General features: G+C 42.6%; 1 protein-coding gene and 1 long non-coding RNA gene across 9 annotated transcripts in view; one reads left to right on the top strand and one right to left on the bottom strand.

Moving 5' to 3' along the window:
- Window positions 1-189: 189 nt before the first annotated feature.
- On the bottom strand, window positions 190-18907 carry LOC113923449. The gene is made up of 3 exons (XR_003520331.1): window positions 18766-18907; window positions 2923-2998; window positions 190-889 (listed from the first exon to the last, which is right to left on the bottom strand). It is a non-coding gene; the product is annotated as an uncharacterized LOC113923449 (long non-coding RNA).
- ATE1 (arginyltransferase 1) overlaps window positions 18425-20974 on the top strand; it is a 180571-nt gene continuing 178021 nt past the window's right edge. For 5 of the 8 annotated variants that reach the window (XM_027596199.2, XM_027596193.2, XM_027596191.2 and 2 more), the window contains exon 1: window positions 18860-19101. In XM_027596199.2, the coding sequence (XP_027452000.1) occupies window positions 18996-19101 (106 nt within the window). In that variant the 5' untranslated portion in view covers window positions 18860-18995. Of the gene's footprint in view, window positions 18578-18859; window positions 19102-20974 lie in introns of those variants that run through there. The other 3 variants (XM_027596197.2, XM_027596198.2, XM_027596192.2) reach the window with 2 other exon arrangements.

The raw sequence follows: 20974 nt of genomic DNA, 5'->3' as shown, positions 1-20974 counted from the left end.
GAGACATAATAAAATAGTGGTGGATTTAAGTCACTAAGTTTTGGGATAGTTATGCAGATAGCTGAAATAAACACTCGGTTTAACTTTTTTCCCCCCAAGTTTGATGCAAACAAACTTAGAAGCATAATGCAGGGTGTGGGATTTTACTGCCCTGACCGTTGTCAAAGTATGCCAGCCTAAAAAATAAAATAATCCAGAAAATAAACTTTATTTTTCTCTAGTTGACTTCTCAAAAATGGTGGCATACTCAAGAGCTCTCATCGGAGGGGCTTTTTTACATTATCCCCTTTTCTGGACTTTTCCATGAGGATGGTCACTTTGATGAGTGCTTCCTGGTAAGGCTGGGCAGTCGGGCAGGCTGTGATCCGTTCAAATTCTTTCTCTTCCTCCTTGTGTGTTGCAGGCCTGTGGAGAGGAGGAGTAGGGGCAAAGATCTTCCAAGCACGCAGTCTCTCGCTTCTCTGCTCCGTGAGCTCTCTCCCCTGAATCATTCGATCCTGATGCCCCTTGATCTGTTCCTTTGCCCAGGTCACCCTGTGCTTTGTGGTCTTAGTTTTGTGGGTTTTCTGGATTGTTTCAGTCTTTTCCTCCTTCCCTAGGGTTAGTATGTTGGGGAAGACTGTTTCACTTGGAATCTTTTGAGGGAGGAGCCGATACTTGTGGTCTCTGAGGCCTCTGGCTCATTTCGCTTGGTATATGTGCTCCTCTATGTGGCCCAGCTCCCTCTCAGGCACTAAAAGTCCCATCTTTTAGCATCTCCTGTTTTTTCACGTTGGGGTCTCTCTCTCTCTATTTTAATTTCCCACCTTGGAACCATGATGTATCTCCATGCTTCTCCCAGCATCATTTCTTGATGTCGTCGATAGTAGTATGCCTCTGCTTTGGCAAACTGGAAGTCAAAAGACATGGCTTTGAGCTGATGAAGTGTTTCATTCTCCTGCTGAGACTTTTGGAGCAAAAATGTCCTCACTTGTGAAGAATGGACACCACCTAAACTCTTGTCAGAGGGAAGTGTTAAAAGGTTTTTAAGTTGGATGTCCTTTCTTAGAGGCCATGATACAGATCACAAGGGGCTAGTAGCTCTGCCTGGCACTCTGGCACCAGGTCCCTGGTGGGGGGATCTCTTAGCCATGATCCCTGGCTTTCTCTTCAAACCCCCCACACTCCCCTCCCCAGGGTGCCCTTCTGGTTGAAGAGTTCGCCTTAGACTTCCTTGAGAAAACAGAAGCATTCGGTCAGGAACGCCCTCCTCTTCCCATTGCCAGAACCACCACCATGCATGGATCCTGGACCCTGCCCTTAGAATGGAAACATTGCCCCTTTGTCTATCAAAAGCCAGTTCTCCCATCTGTCCTTGTGAAGCTTCAGGAACTTAATTTGCAAATTTTTACCAAATTCTCTTTCCTGCTTCATCAAAATTTCCCCTCTTCTGGATCACTCCCATCAGCATAAAAATATGTTCCAGTATATATATCATCTTTAAGCAGAAAAGGAAATGTTTCCTTTGCCGCACATCCCATTTGGCTCCCTTTCACCGTGTGCGATGAAGCAGACACCTAGAACCCCTCTCCACTTCCCCACCTCCCAGTTCCCCCTCGGTCCTCCTCAGGTGGGTTTCCAGGCCCCCACTGCACCCAGACTGTTCTCGTCTAGGTCGTGAAGGATCTCCACAGCAACAAATTCAGTGGTCCTGTCTCTGTCCCTGTCATACTTGACCTCAGCAGCATTTTACAGAGTTGAGTACTTTACTTTCCTCTGGCTTCCAGGCTGTGGCCAAGGGCATGTGACCAAGGTGATCTTGGGCCCCCCCTGCCCCCCGAGACTGTTCCAGCCATTAGCCAAATATCCCCAGGTGACTGAATAGCCCTTCATTCTCTTCCTACCTCATGGCCACACCCTTCCCCCTACTTTGCTGCTTCTGTCTTTTAAATGTAATGCAAGAAAATACAACAGAAATTGTCACTTAAGACGAGCATATTCTCATCTTAGAACATAGACTCTCTTGGGCATGGACAGTCTCATTCACTCAGCAAGGTGACCTACCACGTGTCTCAGACTGCTCGAGAGGGGGCAGTAAGGGATGAGCAAGACCATCGAGGCACACGAGACTGACCTGTACTCACCTCTCAACTTCACCCCTAGATATGATCTACTTAACATCTCCACTTGGCTCTTCTTCCAAAGTGCTTCCTTCTCTTTCCCCCTTCTCAGTCTGTCCCTACTAACTTCAAAATGCCCCCACCCTAGGGTAGCAGCCTCTCTAGCTTCCCTGATTCCGCGCTTCCCTCTCTCTGCCCCCAGCCCCATCAGACCGTGCACACAGCAACCGGAGGGATCTTTGTATCACACAAATCTGAGCACGTCCCTTCCCTGCATTGAAACCTGGGAGAGTATCCTGTTGCTTTGAGGAGAAAATCCCAAATCCCAGTATGGCTTTCATAATTTGGCCCCTGACTGCCTCTCAGCTCACCTGCTTGTCCACTCTGCTGCAGCCACACTGACTTTCCTGTTCCTCAAAAACCATTTTCTTTTTGCCATCTGAGTATTTTCGCAGGTCCCTCCTTCATATACTCGCAAACACACAATACAGTGACTGACTACAGTACTATGCACGTAATCTTTAGGTTTTAGCTTAAAGGTTACTTCCTCAGACCTTCCATGTATTCGTTCAAATAAAACCCCATCTCTCATGACCCTTATCACAATTTGTGGTAACTGTCTGTTTAACGTCCATGTCCCTCACCTGCCCCAGCCCTGTGGGGGCACAAGCGATGTTTGCTTTGTTCAGTGCTGTCTAGCCGGAACCAAGCCCAACAGACAAAGCACTTTGGCTTGAAATACTCAGGCCCTTTCTGCCTTGGGGAGAAACTTTTTATGATGGTATTACTGACTCCGAAGTTCACTGCAAACATATTTCCTCACCTTAATCTTCTTTTCTGGTGGGGCCTGGGAACCCACTGCAATCTGAGGGTCCTGAGTGTTTCTGGCCCAGGCCAATCTGGAAGATTAAAAAGAGAAATCGCACTAGGATTTGGAGAAAGGTTTCAGGAAACCTGGCCCTGGTGTGAATTGAGGTAGGGAGTTGATTTGGGACTCGCTTTTCACGTTTGTCACACGCTTTTCAATAGCAAGAGGCATTTCTCTGTGCCAATAGGCAGGACTATGGCTTTCCTTGAAGCAAGGAAGGAATTCTCTCTGATAAAAATATGAACAAAGAGCCATACTGAGTTTGAGGCTGAGGCTAACAGAAATACCTTTATTTTAACACTGCAGAGGGGAGGCTGAGTTGCTATTTCAAATTCCACAAACCACGGTTTGTGGAATTGTTCGTAGAACAAAGAACCTTGCCTTAGATGAGAAAATAAGTTCTCAAAGCTAGTCAGTCCCTTTTAAGTTCAGTTAGGCATAAAATTATAAATAGTATAATTTATAAGCTATCATTAATTTCCTACAACAGCTAACTGTAACACTTCATGATTCTTGTCAAATGTTTATATTTTAAATAGCCAATAAAACAATTTGATGGGAAGAAAAAAAATTTTTTTAATTTAATGCAGAAAAATACAGTCGAGAAATTTGTAGTCACATTTAGTTATCCTGGAGAACTCTTATTTCTTAACCTGCTTAGTTAGCAAATAGATTCTGTGTTTAGCAACCTGGGTTGTATGTAATATTCTGTTTCTCTGACTTCTCTCTCTTTTTTATTAAGCTTTTATTTATTTATTTGAGAGTGAGAGAGAGCACGAGAGCAGGGTGAGGGGCAGAGGGAGAAGCAGACTCCCTGCTGAGCAGGGGAGCCCGATGCGCAGCTCGATCCCAGGACCCTGAGATCATGACCTGAGCCCAAGGCAGATGCTTTACTGACTGAAGCACCCAGGCTCCCCTCTCTGACTTCTCTTTGCAGCAAAAGAGGATTTTATAGTATAGACAGATAAAAAACAAAACTATAGTTACCGCGTAAGTAAAGCTAATTTCTTAAACAGACTCCTACTTCCGCTTTCATGTTTTTCTTTTCCATGAGGTTCTTATATTATCTCCATAACAGCATTTACTGAGCTTACTATACACTGGGTGATGTGCGGGGGCCTTAAATGGGTCCTTTTACTTCGTCTCCCAAACAGTCCGGGAGGGAGGCATTCATCAGGTCTCACTGCAAAGACACCTGAGGCCAGAGAGGTTCCGTGACTCGTCAGTTTCAGAGGCAGGATGTGCGCCTGCGCGACTCCAGAGCTCATCATTTTCTTTCCTGTGCTACACTCCTTCCCAGATAATCGAACGTTCTCCTGCCTTTAACTCAAAATGGAAGGAAATAATACCTACTGTTCTTCTGCACTCAGATCCAACCATACTGAGTCTGTCACCGGGGGACGGCGTGAGGGTGGGGTCCGCGCTGCCAGTCAGTCCTTCCCTGGGCTCCCCCGGCACCCTCCCCGCCCGGCACCCGTGGCCAACCCGCGAATAGCCTTGTGCTGCGGATCTTCCGTGTCCTTTTTTTCCGCCAGTGTCCTATCCATCGCCAGCTTTGCGAACAACATACTTGCTCCTTCGCCCTCTTCCTCACAGCGTCTGCTTTCCCAGGGCTGGGCTCCAGTCTCTCATTCTCTGTTCTGCAAAGGTACTCTTCTCCAGCCAGCACCTTCCCGGCCCTCTTTCAGACTTCCAACTCTCCACTGTTGATCCTTCAGGATGCCTTGGGTTGATTTCTAGGGCAACCAGAGGCAGTCACAAGCTTTTGTATGTGTCATCACCATCCTAGATTGAGACTACGGTGAGGTGGTAGGTGAAGACATCGTCTGGCTGGCAGGGAATGCATCCAGTGTGAGCTGGGCTGAATGACCGCGGACAGAAAGTGCAAGGCGCTGTGTTTCACAGATAGGACAGCCCTTCTCGGTGTAGCCGGAGAAAGCATCTTCCAAGGCAATGGGAGCATCTTTGTCATTTTTGTCTGGCTGGGCTTTTTGGGGGGTGGGAGATATGTATCTTCCATAGAAATGTAACCTATGGAGAGCTGGAGGGAGGGCGGGATCCTGCATGCACAGTCCCAGGAGCTGGCAGAGGGTGGACAAGTGTGTGGGTGGCCTGGTCACGTGGTCTCACCATCCCTCAGCTGGTGTGTCACTTAGCTAAATGTTGCCGCTGCTATGGAGCTTTTGAGCTCTACTCCTCTTTAATCTACTTTTAGCTACATATTGAATTATGTTCATACCTGGTCATTACTTAAGGACAAGCAGACAATACACCAATGTCAAATAAAATTAATGAAATGATTCTGCATATTCAAGACTTGTCACCATATAGTTAAGCTGCAGATGTCCAAATAAAGTCCTCATTGTTTCTCCTTCTTGAAATGTCTCTACTTCTTAAAATGTTAAAGGAGAAAATATAGTGATTAATTACAACCTGGCTTCTTACTTACTAAGAATAAAATCTATCCCTCCCCAATATGCTGTATGCAGAGATGTCTTGACACCACAGCCCTGAACTCATTCAGAAAAGAAGAAATAAAACAGTTATGAAAGTAAATATGGGTATTTTATCAAAAATCAAAGAATTTCAAACAGCAAGTCATGACAGTGATTTCTGTTGATTTTCATACCAAAACCTTGAATTACATTACAACCTACATTTTAATATTCACAAGATACCATTTTAACACTGATAAAATATCATGTCACTCAGATATCAAACTCACGTGCTGTTCAGCCAAAATTTGTATATGCCTGTGATGTGACAGTATCATACCACCCCAAGTTCCTAGTATTCATTGACTCTGAGCCAGGCACTGTGTAAAGTGCTAAAAGGAAGGGGCACCTGGGTGGCTCAGTTGGTTAAGTGTCTGCCTTCAGCTCAGGTCATGATCCTGGGGTCCTATGATTAAGCCCTGCACTGGGCTCCCTGCTCAGTGTGAAGCCTGCTTCTCCCTCTCCTTCTGCTGTCCTCCCTGCTTGTGTTCTCTCTCTCTCTCTCAAATAAATAAATAAAATCTTAAAAAAAAATAAAGTGTTAAAGGGTAATATCTCATTTACCCTCCTGAAAACTGAATATAGCTTTTCTTTTCTTTCTTTTTTTTTTTTAGAGAGAGAGAGAGTGAGCATGAGCGGTGGGGGGCGACGGTGCAGAGGGAGAGGGAGAGAGAAACTTAAGCAGGCTGTCTACACCCAGCATGGAGCCCAGTACAGGGCTCAATCTCAGGACCCCGAGATCATGACCTGAGTCAAAATCAAGAGTCAGGCAGATACTTAACGAACTGAGCCACCCAGGCACCCCTAGCCTCCTTTTTGATAAAGAAAAATGTGCAATTACTAATATGAGCCTCTTTTTAAGTAAGAAATCAGCTTAATTAAAATAAAACAAAAAAGACAATCATGTGGACCTAAAAGTACTTTTTATTTAAGTATTATGCTTTGAACTGTTTCTTTTTCCTGATAAGAGAAACAAGGGATGAAGACTATAAGCCAGGGAGATAAATGTTTTTGACAGCAAATCAGGTTGAAACACCTATCAGCTAGACTTCGCCCTAACATAAACAAAAGGTGGCCTGAGCTGTGTCTTTCTATGAGAAACATAAAAAGAACTCTTTGCTAACAAGTATTTTACCATATACCTAAATTTTAATCTTTTGTCAAAAGTCATGAAATGTGTTTGAGTAGTTATGAGAAATCCGCCCTGGGGAAGGAGAGGTTAGTGGTTCCTGAGCCGAAATTATCGTTAACCACTTCTCATGACACGGAACTTGAAACAAACCAGAGTGTCATCACAGACTAACTGTTGGCATTGGAAACTGCACACTGCCTGCTGACCCCATTTTGCCGGAGTTTGAAAACAGACTTAAATAAAAAATAGAAGTTTCTCTGATAGTATCTAAACATAAAACACTGACACTCCAACTACCCTCTTTAGTAATGTTATTATTCTTCTGCCAATTTTCCATAGGAGGAAATGTGGCTAAGAGAGTTATGTGATGTGTTCAAGGCCACACAGTTGCCCAGTGGGAGACTGAAACTTGAACACGGATGTCTAAAAGCCAAGCTAGTGATCTTCCACATGCTATCCCACACATCCTTGGAAAATGGGAGGGGTGGAAATACAGCCCTCACCTTTGTGGAGCTCACAACCCAATGAGGAAGGCAAGAAATAGACACAAGTGCACATGTATGACGTAGCCATACAAAAGGGACGTGTAAGTACGGGTCGAAAACAAAGGGCAGGAGTCATCAGTATGAGGTGGGACTGAACACGGAGGACCTGCTGGGGAGCACATTCTGAGTAGAGTGGCAGAAACATGGGAGACACTCCTGAGACCAAAGAAGCAAGAAGTGACTTGTCAGTGGTTGCTAGAGGAAGTTGAACAGGCAGGGTACCACATGTGGGGAGCAACACCAGAACCAGAATATGATGTAGAGGAATTATGGTGACTTCCCCAAACAAACAGAGAACTTTGTTAATAGGAAAATTATTAAGGGGATGTCAGAGGGGGAGATGAACCATGAGAGACTATGGACTCTGAGAAACAAACTGAGGGTTCTAGAGGGGAGGGGTTGGGGGGATGGGTATTAAGGAGGGCACGTACTGCATGGAGCACTGGGTGTTATACACAAACAAAGAATCATGGATCACTACATCAAAAACTAATGATGTTGGGGCGCCTGGGTGGCTCAGTTGGTTAAGCGACTGCCTTCGGCTCAGGTCATGATCCTGGAGTCCCGGGATCGAGTCCCGCATCGGGCTCCCTGCTCAGCAGGGAGTCTGCTTCTCCCTCTGACCCTCTGACCCTCTCCCCTCTCGTGCTCTCTATCTCTCATTCTCTCTCTCTCAAATAAATAAATAAAATCTTTAAAAAAAAAAAACTAATGATGTAATGTATGGTGACTAACATAACATTATAAAATAAAATTAATAAAAAAATAGGAAAATTATTAAAAAGAAGTGGCATGAGAGAAAAGATTCTGAAACCATAAGGCCTGGAAGCAGAGGCAGGTAGAGAATTGGGTTCATCCATTGGCGTTGTGAGAACCTGGTTCTAGACCAGCGTTGTTCAATGAAAATAGAACGTAAGTCACAGATGTAATTTAATGTTTTCTAGGAGCTACGTTAAAAAAAGTAAACAGAAAGAGGCAAGATTAATTTTAGTAATGTATTTTAACCCATGATATCCAAAATATCATCTCAACCTGCAATCAACTTAAAATTTTTTATACTGCTGTTCTGTTTTCATTAATAAATTTAATTTTTAAAGAGCGCCTATAGGTTTACAGAAATATTGATTAAAAAGTACTCTCACCCTCCGAGTTCCCCCATTATTTATATCTTGTATAGTATCAAGTATGGTATACTTGTTATCACTGACAAACCAATATCGCCGAATTATTATTAACTAAAGTCCATAGCTTACACTGAGTTTTTTACTCTTTGTCTTGTACATTCCATGGGTTTTAACAAATGTGTAGTGACAGGTGTCCATCGTTACTGCATCATACAGAATTGTTTCACTGCCCTAAAAATCCCATGTTCCAGCTATTTGTCCCTCCCTCACTCTGCATCCTAAACCCCAGCAACCACTGATCTTTTTACTGTCTCATATTTTGCCATTTCCAGAATGTCATATAGTTGGCATCATATGGTATGACTTTTTTCATGCTGAAAAGGCCTTTTCAGATTGGCTTGTTTCACTAAGTAATATGCTTTTAATGTTCCTCCATGTCTTTTCATGGCTTCATACATAGCTTGTTTCTTCTTATCGCTCAACAATATTCCATTGCTGGTTTATCCATTCACCTATTGAAGGACATCTTGCTGGCTTCCAGTTTTGACAATTATGAATAAAGCTACTATTAACATTTGTGTGCAGGTTTTTGTGTGGATATAAGCCTTCGACTATTTGGTTATATTCCAAGGATTATGGATCATATGATGGCAGTTTATTTAGAATTTTGAGATTTTTTTTTTATATGTTTTAGATACCAGTCCTTTAGCAGGAATGTGTTTTACTAAGACTTTGTCCCGTTCTATGGCTTGTCTTTTCATTCCTTTGCAGTGTCTTTTGCCAAGCAGAAGTTTTTAATTTTAATAAAGTACAACTTAATTTTTTCTTTCATGGGCCATGTTTGTGCATTCTGTCTAAAAAGTCATCACTAAAACCAAGGTCACCTAGATTTCCTCCTATGTTGTCTTCTAGGGGTTTTAGTTTTGTGCTTTACATTTAGGCTTATGATCCATTTTTTAGTTAATTTTTATTAAAGGTATAAGGTTTGTGTCTAGATTTATTTATTAATTTATTTTGCATGTGGATGCCCAGTTCCAGCACCAATTTTTGAAAAGGCTATCCTTTCTTCATTGAATTGACTTTGCTCCTTTGTCAAAGATCAGTTAACTATATTTGTGTGGGTCTGTTTCTGGGCTTTCTATCCTCTTCTGTTGATCTATTTGTTCTTTCACCAATACCACACGGTTTTATTTATTTATTTATTTATTTATTTATTTATTTATTTATTTAAGATTTTATTTATTTATTCATGAGAGAGAGAGAGAGAGAGAGAGGCAGAGGGAGAAGCAGGCTCCCAAGGAGCAGGGAGCCCGATGCGGGACTTGATCACAGGACCCTGGGATCATGACCTGAGCCGAAGGCAGACGCTTAACCATCTGAGCCACCCAGGTACCCACCACACGGTTTTAATTACTGTAGCTTTATAATAAATCTTAAAGTCTGGTAGAGTCAGTCCTCTGATTTTGTTTTCTCCTCTAACATTGTTTTGGTTGTTCTGAGTCTTTTGCCTCTTCATATGAATTTTGGAGTCCATTGGTCGATATGCACAAAATAACTGCTGAGACTTTTATTGGGATTACACTGAATCTAAAAATCAAGTTGGGAAGAAATGATATCTTAACAGCATTCATATTCCTGTCAATGAACACGGATCATCTCTCCATATATTTACATCTTCTTTGATTTGTTCCATCTGAGGTCTGTAGTTTTCCTTTTATAGATCCTATACATGTGTTGTTAGATTTATACCTAAGTATTTCTTTTTTTTTCTGGTGCTAATGTAAATGGTATTATGTTGTGTTTTTTTATATAATTTTTTAAAGATTTTATTTATTTATTTGACACAGAGAGAGCTAGAGAGAGAAAGACAGAGAGCAAGCACAAGCAGGGGGAATGGCAGGCAGGGGAGAAGCAGGCTCCTGGCTGAGCACGGAGCCCGATGTGGGGCTCGATCCCAGGACTCTGGGATCATGACCTGAGCCGAAGGCAGCCGCTTAACTGACTGAGTCACCCACGTGCCCCTGGTATTGTGTTTTTAATTTCAAATTCCAATGGTTCATTTCTGATATACGGGAAAGAGACTGGTTCTTGTTATATTAACTTTGTATCCCGCAACTTTGTTATAATTGGTTATTAGTTCCAGATTTTTATTGTTGTTATTTGGAATTTTCCATTTGGCCAATCATGTCATCTGTGGACAAAAAGAGTTTTATTCCTTTCTTCCTAAACTATAAGCCTTTTATTCCTTTTCTTGTTTATTGCATTAGCTGGGACTTCCAGCATGATGTTGAGTAGCTGTGGTGAGAGGGGCCATCCTTGCTTTGTTCATCATCTAATTGAGAAAGCAACTAGTTTCTCACCATTAAGTACAAGAAAGTAGTTGTAGGTCTTTTTGCAGATGTTCTTTATCAAATCAAATTGAGGAAGTTCCTCTTTATTCCTGGTTTGCTGAGAGCTTTTATCATGAATAAGTGTTGGACTTTGCCAAACACCTTTTCTGCATCTACTGATATGATTTTTCTTCTTTAGCACGTTGATGACATGGATTACATTGTTTTGAAAGGTATAATAATATGTAATTCTTTTTATATATAGTTGAGTTCCATTTAAAAATTCTTTTTTGAGGATTTTTACATCTATGTTCATTAGAGATACTGGTCTGTAGTCTTCTTGTAATGTCTTTGGTTTTGATATTAGGTAATGCTGGCCTCATAGAATGGCTTAGAAAATTCCCTTTGCAGAAGCAAATTTTCTGGAAGAGACTATAGAGAGATGGTATAATTTCTTCCTTAAATGTTTGGTAGAATTCATCAATGAACCCATCTGGCCCCGGAGCTTTCTGTTTTCAAAGGTTATTCATTATTAATTCCATTTCTTTAGATATAGGCCTAATCAGGTTATGTTTTTCTTCTTGTGTGAGTTTTGGTAGATTGTATCTTTCAAGGAATTAATCCATTTCCTGTAGGTAATCATATGTGTGGACATAGACTTGCTCATAATATTCCTGTTATACTTTTAATGTCCATGGGATCAGTAATGATGGTCCTTCTTTCATTTCTAATAGTGGCAATGTTCTTCTCATTTTGTTTTAATTTGCCTCACTGGAGGTTTATCAATCTTACTGATCATTTCAAAGAATTAACTTGTTTTGTTGAATTTCTCCATTGATTTCTTGTATTCAGTTTCATTTATTTTTGCTTTAATTTTTTGTTTTTCTACTTATTTTGGATTTAGTTTGCTTTTCTTTTTCTAGTTTCCTGAGGTAGAAGCTTAGATTATTAAGATCTTTTTTCTAATATATGTATTCAATGCTATAAATACCCTCTAAGCACTGCTTTTGCTGCATCTCACAAAGTAAGTTGTACAGTTGACCCTTGAACAACACATATGCAGAGGTCCACTTATTTGTGGATTTTGAGAAATATGTACTGTAAATGTATTTTCTTTTCCTTGTAACTTTCTTAATAACATCTTTCTCTAGATGACTGTAAGAATACAGTATATAATACATGTAACACAAAAATATGAATTAAGACTATGTTATTGGTAAGGCTTCTGGTCAACAGTAGGGTATCCGTAGTTGTTTTGGGGGAGTCAAAATTTATATGAGGATTTTTGACTGTGTGTGCGGGTGCTGGCACCCCTAACCCCAGCATTGTTCAAGGTCAATTGTATTTTCATTTAGTTCAAAATATTTCTGACCGTCTTTGATCCAAGAGTTGTTTAGAAGTATGTTGTTTAATCTCTGAATATTTTCGAATTCTCCAACTACCTTTCTGTTGTTGATATCTAGTTTAATTCCATTGTGATCTGAAAGCATAATTTGTATGGTTTCTGTTCTTTTAAACTTGTTTGTTTATGGCACAGAAGGTGGTCTATTTTGGTAAATGTTCCATGTGAGCTTGAGAAGAGTGTGTATTCTGTTGCTATTGGATTAAGGATTCTATAGATGTCAGTTAGATCCAGTTGATTGATGGTGTTGTTGAGTTCAATCAAATTTTCTGCCTGTTGGATCTGTCAGTTACCAATATACACGGGTACAGAAGTCTCTAAATATCATAGTGGATTCATCTATTTCTCCTTGCAAGTCTCAGTTTTCACCTCACGTATTTTGCCACTCTGTAACTAGGTGCATATACATTAAAATTGTTGTTTTCTTGGAGAATTGACCACTAGCCATCATGTAATGTCCCTCTTTATCCCTAACTTTCCTTGCCCTGAAATTTACTTTGAATTTAATATAGCTACTCCAGCTTTTGTTTGACTAGTGTTAAAGGCAGTATATCCTTCTTGATCCTTTTACTTTTAATCTATCTTTATGTTTAAAGTGGATTTTTTTTTTTTTTTTGGTAGATAACAAATAGTTGGGTCTTATTTTTTTTAATTCAGTCTGACAGTCTGTTTTTTAATTGGTACATTTAAACCACTGACATTTAAAGTGATTATTGATATAATTGGATTAATATCTAATATATTTTTATTGTTTTCTAGTCATTGCTCTTGTTCTTTCTTTTTTTTTTTTTTTGTCTTCCACTCTTTTTCTGCCTTTCTGGTTTTAACTGTGCATTTCATAATTCTTTTTTCTCCTCTCTAAGCAGAGCAATTTTTTTTTTCTTTTCTAAATGGTTGTCCTTGAGTTTACACTATACATTCACAACTAATCCAAGTTCTCTTTCAAATAACATTACATCACTTCATAGGCGGTGCAAGTACCTTAAAAGAGTATTCCCATTTCCTCCCTCCCATCCATTATAACATTGCTGTTATTCACTTACCCATAAACTTACAAAATTACTGTATGCAAGCTGCTATTATTATTTTGACCATGCTATCTGTTAGAGCAATTAAATTTTTAAAAATGAAAAATTTGATTTTATCTCCATTTGTTCCTTCTCTAATAATGCTTTTCCTTTCTTTATGTGAATTAGTTTCTGACCTATATCATTTTTCTTCTTTCTGAAGAATTTCTTTAACATTTCTTGCAAATTAGGTCTACTGGTGACAAATTCCCTCCATTTTTGTTTGTCTGAGAAAGTCTCTACAGGAATACCTTGTTTTATTGAGCTTCACCTTACTGCACTTTGCAGATATTGTGTATTTTTAAATTGAAGGTTTGTGGCAACCGTGCATTGAGCAAGTTTACTGGCAATATTTTTCCAACAGTATTTGCTCACTTCATGTCTCTGTGTCACATTTTGGTAATTCTTCTGGTGTTTTAAATTTGTTATTATTGTATTTGTTACAGTGATCTGCGATCAGTGATGATGACTGGCTGAGAGTTCAGTTGGTGGTTAGCATTTTTTAGTAATAAAGCATTTTAAATTAAGGTATGCACCTTTTTTTAAGACATAATGCCATCGCACATTTACTTTTATGTGCACTGGGAAACCAAAAAAATCCATTTGATTTGCTTTATCACAATATTTGCTTTACTGCAGTGGTCTGCCACTGAACCCCAATATCTCTGAGGTATGGCTATAGTTCTCTTTCACTTTTGCAGGATAATTTCGCTGGATACAGAATTGTAGGTTGGTGTTTTTTTCTCCCCCCCCAACACTTTAAATATTTCACTTCCCTCTCTTCTTGATTGCATGCTTTCCAAAGAAAAGTCCAACGTAATTCTTATTCTTGCCCCTCTATTAGTAAGGGTTTTCTTTCCTCTGGCTTTTTCAAGAGTTTTGCTTGTCTTTGCTTTTATACATTTTGAATATGATTATGCTTACATTTTTGGCATTTATCCTGCCTTATGTTTTACACCACTATAATTTAAAAATTCAAATAAATTTAAATAAATTAAAATAAAAAGCTCAGTTCCCCTGCTTCACTAGGCATATTTTAGGTACTCAATAGCCATGAGTGGCTAGTAGCTACTGTTCAACTTAAAAATAAAACTGTCAGTTATTTTCCTAGCAAAAATGGGTTTATTTGAGGATAGCAGAGAACTGCAATCTTGGATAAGCAAGCCACAGCAAAACCACAGGCTAGTCCAGAAAACAAAGGAGAGGAACGCTGTTTTATAGAGGAAAGGAGGAATTTAGGAGGGTGGTAATAAACAAAAAGTCCTTTGGAGTTTTGAAGTAGAGTGGATTGGCTGGGTTGTTGCCAGGGGAAGAGAAAGAACTTTCTTCCTCCTGCTGGGTAGTAAAATAGTATCCACCCTGCAAGATGTTTCTTACTGTTGGGTCTGCAATTAATGATAAGGGCATGAGAGCTCTCTCACTCTCATTCTAAATGAGGTTTCTCTTATTAATTTTTACACTACCAATTTGGAGAGCACATATTTACATGTTGGGAGGGAAAAGTCAAATCTGAGGAATCTTGGCAGTGAATGGCCCACAAGGAAAGCATCTTCTAGGACTCCACCATCACCAGCACCTGAGACCCCTCGTGTTCCTATCCAACACCCTGTCTCTCTGCTCATGCCACACCTCCTTCCTAGAATGCCCCTCTTCCCTGCCTCAGGTTTTCTGTATTTTACTCTTTTTTCCCTGACTTAACTTAGGCCCCAACTCAAACACTTTTTTCAGAAGAAAAAATGAAATGTGTTTCACATCATTCCCTTTAAGGGACATGAATTAGGCCTATCCCATGCAGATTCCTTCACATTATCAGGGCCTTGTACTGAGTTTCACTCAGCTTTGCAGACTTGATATCACACTCAGTAATATAAAAAACATTAATGGGTCCACACATGCTAGTGTTGCCAGCATTTCATTTCATTAAGAAATTAAAAGTAAAGACAGCTATCTATTGCTGGCAATTTCATGAATAAAAGAACATTCTAATAATGTCCTCTTCCCATGTCTGTACACAAAAAGGGGGAAACTGAAGCTCTGCTTTAGTTTTCTCATTTAGGCCTGGAAGATGAAAACTTACTGTCTCTAAATTTCAGCAAAATAAAGACATCTAGGAACCACTGCCCTGTGGTCTTTGTTGATTTCTTTTCCACAATTTTATTTTTATCACCTTTCTCCCTCTGTTGTGGAAGGTCATTGAAAAGATGTAACCACCAGTTGACCCATGAGCTGGTCCCAGGTGATCAGAGGCTCCTCGCCTCCTCCCCTGTCCTTGAAATGTGGGTCCCACTTGCCTCTTCCACTCCCAGAGGTTGCTGCAAGGATATTGCCTTGACATAATGATGTGATGGTGAGAACACCTGCACAGTACACTTGACTGGACCCAGTTAAGGCCTCTCTCTACACAAACTTTTTTTTTTTTTAAAGATTTTATTTATTTGAGAGACAGAGATAGCGAGAGAGAGAGAGAGCAGGAGCAGGAAGGAGAGGGAGAAGCAAGCTCCCCATTGAGCAGGGAGCCCGATGCAGGGCTTGATCCCAGGACCCCCGGGATCATGACCTGAGCCAAAAGCAGACACTCAACCAACTGAGCCACCCAGGAGCCCCACTATACAAACTTTTAAGATTCAGGTACTCAACAGCGACGGCTAGTATGTCTGTGTGGGGATCCACTCATCTTGCTGCTGCCCAAGACAAGCCTCATACGTAAGTTCCCCTTGCTTATTAAGACTTCCACTAACGGGGGCACCTGGGTGGCTCAGTAGGTTAAGCATCGGACTCTCGGTTTTAGCTCAGGTCCTGATTTTACGGCTTGTGAAATGGAGACCCACGTCGCGCTCCACGCTCAGTGGGAATCTGCTTGGATATTCTCTCCCTCTACCCCTTCTCCTCTCGCATGTAGGCTTGTGCACTCACTCTCTCTGTAAAATAAATAAATCCTAAAAACAAACAAAAAAACTGCCACCTACCAACCTGGAGTGACCAGCCTCTACCTTTGGCCTCTCCCTGCCCTCCACACATACCCTCTTACGTCTCTTACTAGTTGTGTGATCTTGTGTAGGTTGTTTAGCCTCTCCGGTCTTCGTTTCCTCTGTTGTGAAGTTGCTCTAAGGATACACATGCCTAGGACATTGACATAATAGCTCTAGGTTGGCACTCCCTTGCAGAGGTTGGTCTAAGGCTTGGGCTAAGTTTGGGACAAGGAGACAGAAGTGAATCGGTACAGGACTATAATAAAAGTAAAAAGCCTCCTGGCCTCCTACTTTCTGTCTGAGCATGGCATCTGCTGTCTTTGTTTCATTCCACAGGGCTTTACGTTCCTCCAAAATGAGAGCCTCTGGGGAAGGACCAGGAATATTCAAATCTGCCATGATGGACAAAACGAATGAAGTCTGTCTTAATGGGTACTGATATGTAGCAAGGAACCTTCAAGTTTGAGGAGGAACTAGAGAAACCTAGAGGGGCCCTGAGAACCTCTGACATGCTACATAGCTATTCCTTAGGGTTTTTTCCCACTGTGTGACGCACAAGTGATGCTTAGTAATATAACAGGTCACGGGGCTACCAAAAAAACCTCTTCAACTTAAGCAGGCATGTGTCCAACATAGTGGACCTTGGGGTCAAGAATGTCAAAACTGACCTCAAAAGTTTACCTGTTTCTCCAAGTTTCATGATTTCACTTTTTTAAAACACTGCAAAAAGATAATCAGCTTTACTGTTGACGAGGAAAAATATAAAGACAATCCTAAATTATCTATGCACCTAAAGATTAAGGAGTATTACCTTGTTGGCGGTACTCATTTTTATACTTGGCTCCAGACTGTTACTCCCTAAAAAAAAATCCTCTTTAAAATAGGGGTTGCAGTTGGTGCAACCACTCTGGAAAACAGTATGGAGGTCCCTCAAACGGTTGAAAATAGAACTACCACACGATCCAGCAATTGCACTACTGGGTATTTACCACAAAGATACAAATGTAGGGATCCGAAGGGGTACACGCACCCCGATGTTTATAGCAGCAATGTCCACAATAGCCAAACTGTGGAAAGAGCCAAGATGTCCATCGACAGATGAATGGATAAAGAAGAAGTGGTATATATACACAATGGAATATCATGCAGCCATCAAAAGGAATGAGATCTTGCCATTTGCAATGACGTGGATGGAACTGGACGGTGTCATGCTGAGTGAAATAAGTCAATCAGAGAAAGACATGTATCATATGACCTCACTGATAGGAATTCTTAATCTCAGGAAACAAACTGAGGGTTGCTGGAGTGGTGGGGGGTGAGAAGGATGGGGTGGCTGGGTGATAGACATTGGGGAGGGCATGTGCTACGGTGAGCGCTGTGAATTGTGCAGGACTGTTGAATCACAGATCTGTACCTCTGAACCAAATAATGCAATATATGTTAAGAAAAAAAAAAAAGAAGAAGATAGCAGGAGGGGAAGAATGAAGGGGGGTAAGTCAGAGGGGGAGATGAACCATGAGACGATGGACTCTGAGAAACAAACTGAGGGTTCTGGGGGGGGGCGGGGGGCTGGGTTAGCCTGGTGATGGGTATTAAGGAGGGCACGTTCTGCGTGGAGCACTGGGTGTTATGCAGAAACAATGAATCACGGAACACTACATCCAAAACTAATGAGGTCATGTATGGTGATTAACATAACAATAAAAAATAAAAAAATAAAAAATAAAATAGGGGTTGCAAATTAGGAGTCCACAGGCTGAATTCAACTACATAAATCTTTCGTTTGGCCTGTACAGTTAAAAAAAAAACAAAACTTTAAAAATAACATTAAAAAATTGTACATTAAAAAAATCAAGATTTTCATCTTCTCTTTCAGTTTTAAGATGTGCTGGCAATAGGCTTACAGTGGCACAAGGCGGCTACTAGCTATGAAAGTTGTTTGCTTTAAAAACGTTTAAGTGTTCAATTCACCTACGCCCGCCATTCACACAACACCTGCATGTGTACCTGTATATGGCATTGACGAGCGGACGTGCTGTGGGCTGGCTACCCAGGTGGCCGTCAGGGACGGCCCGAGATACTAACTTTTATACTGAAACCTGCAGAAAATGACTGAGTCACAACCTCCGTGCCTCAGTTTCCTCATCTGTAAAACGGCGCTGACAACGAGCGATTGTAGAAATGCTTGGCGAGGAATTACGCCAAGGGCTGGCCCTAACCACGCCAAGGGCTGGCCCTAACTCGGGGCCCGGGGCACGACTACCACCCTCGCTAAGGTCTCTTGCAGGCCTCTGCACCAGCAGAGACCGGGACCCTGAGGAACGGCGCGGGGCGCGGCGCTGGGACGCACCCCCCCAGGCTTCGTCCTCCTCCCCTCCCGCCGCGGGCCCCCGCGCTCCGCCAAGGTTGGCCCCAGGACGCCGAGAGGCGTGGTTGGCCCCGGCGGACCCTGGAGGCAGCCATGGCCTCGGTGGTGGAATACAAGGGGCTCAAGGCTGGATACCACTGCGGCTACTGCGACTCCGAGGAGGGCAAGGTGTCCTGCGGTGAGTGTCCCCACCCGCGGGGCTGGCGCGGCCGCCTGGCGTCTGACCCCCGCACCGCCAGCCGCGCCCCGCGCCAGCCCCTCGCCTGGGAGCTCACAGGCCCGGCTCCCCAAGCTCCCACTCCCCTCTCCCAGACGTTTCTCCCCCGACTATTTCCCTTCACGCTCCTCTCTCCTCCTCACCCTCACCGAAGATGGCGGTCCGGGACAGGGAAAGAACGGAAATAGCGGAAGGTTGCCCTCGGTCAAGATGGCGCGGGCGGCGTCAGCGTGCGGGACCCCTGGCGAACCCGGCCTGCGGGCGCCCGAGCAGCTTCGCGCGCGCCTCTGGGGACTCCCAGGCGGCGCGGAGCATTGTGGGGTGGCGGCGACGGCGGCGGGGCTGGGCTGGGTCGCGTTGCGTTTGGAGGGCAGGGGCCATGGCTTCCTGGGCTGCTCTTTCGCCCAGCATCGTGGAGTATTTCGAGGGCGAGGACTCCTACCGCTGCGGCTATTGCAAGAATGAGTCGGGCAGTCGCTCCAATGGTGAGCGGGCCGGCGGGCAGGGGAGGGCGTCCCGGCCTCGGGGGCTCCGTGGCCGGCGGGCGTCCTCGAGGGTCGCGGCGCCCTGGCCCGGGCCAAGCGGCTCGAGCGACGCGCGGCGGCTGGAGCCCCCGGCCAGGTCCTGTCCCGAGGCGGGTGTGCAGAACGCGACTCGCCGGTTTGGGCTGTGGCTGTCAGTTAAAAATGGACTTCAGCTCTGATTCATCAGGGAAGCATCTAGGTGCTTGTCCTTCACGCAGGTGCTCGGACGTGCTAGATAATGATTGTCTCGCCGTGGCCCAAAGTGTGGGAAACGTGTCCGTCTCCGTCTTCGTCTTCAGTCAGTAGGAGACGGTTAAATATGTGACAGCATGCCGTGCCAGGGAGCATTGTAGTGCGGTCAGTTCCACTGGGGCCGGCCTCTCAAGTGCTGATGCTGATGTGGGATCCTCCCCGATTTTAATTGTAGAATGCGGCGTGTCGGGTGGGCTATTTGTGTAGAAAGATCTGTGTGTGCGTATGTGGGCATTGGCATCTGGATAAAATGTCTGGAAGAGTATACAAGACACTGGTGACCGACCACAGGCGCTGCTGGCGAGGGAGCCTGTTTGTACTAATGTGTTTGAAAATTTTACCAGGTGCTTATATGCCTCGTCATTCCTCCACCCACCTCCAGAACAACAACAAAGCCAGTTTACAGCACCCCCCGCCCCCGTCATGGTTCAGGTTTATTTCGGAAGACTTGTTTTTTGTAAACAAAACATTATGTTTATTTCCTGCCGTGTCATGCACTGGCAGATATAAAATCTTTTATTTTAAGGAATAGTCCAGCATTGTGGGAAATGGGATAACCATGAAGATACAAATTTACGTAGTTTCCATTTAAGAAAAATATAAATACCCTACAGCAGGGGAATGATTTGGACGATTATGGTATGTCCATTTACTCATTAATTGAAATTGTTTATTAGATGCTTGTAGGTAAGAGGGAGCAGAATGTGATATAATGCAGCCATTAGGAGTGATGGTTATGAAGATGAGCTAACAGAAAAATGTTTAGAGTGTAGGGTTGAACGGAGAAAAACAGGATGCAAATGACGCATGTGACATGATCACAGTTCTGGGAGGATAAAAACCCAGGAAAAACACACCAGCTGGTGACAGTGGATGCCTTAGGGTATTAGAGATACCTCCCTTTTTCAGAATTTTAGTATTGTGACTCCAGTCTGTGTGTTATAAGCACTTTCTACTAAAGGTGTCTAAAGTGAATATTTTTATAGATGCTTAATTATTTCCCCAGTAATTTTATTTATTTATTTATTTATTTATTTTAAAGATTTTATTTATTTATCTGACAGAGAGATATAGCGAGAGAGGGAACACAAGCAGGGCGAGTGGGAGAGGGAGAAGCAGGCTTCCCGCAGAGCAGGGATCCCGATGTGGGGCTCGATCCCATCATGACCGAGCCAAAGGAAGACGTTTAATGACTGAGCCACCCAGGCGCCCCTCCCCAGTAATTTTAGGAAGAGGAAATTGATTAATATAGATGTCCTTTGTTTAAAGTCCTGTGGAAGAAACCTGCTTTTACCCTTTTCACCTAGAGAGAACTGTAAATTTCTATTATATATATTTTAATTATGATCATCTTTACCATAGGGCACCCCACCTATTAGGTAGGTTTTATTATTCCTATTTTGTAGGTGATGAATTTGAGGCTAATAAAATAACTCAGTGTTAATGAGCGCCTGCCAGGCTTCTGGACATTTGTGTTTCTGAATACATCTTGTACTATCAAGCCTGCCTCTGTCTACATACCTCTGATGCAGTTTGCTTTTTACAAGAGAAAAAATTACTTTTCTTTTAACATTAATTCAAA

The sequence above is a fragment of the Zalophus californianus genome, chromosome 15 (genome assembly GCF_009762305.2).
Source record: "Zalophus californianus isolate mZalCal1 chromosome 15, mZalCal1.pri.v2, whole genome shotgun sequence".
Classification (NCBI taxonomy): Eukaryota; Metazoa; Chordata; class Mammalia; order Carnivora; family Otariidae; genus Zalophus; species Zalophus californianus.
This window is presented reverse-complemented; position numbering and strand designations above follow the sequence as displayed.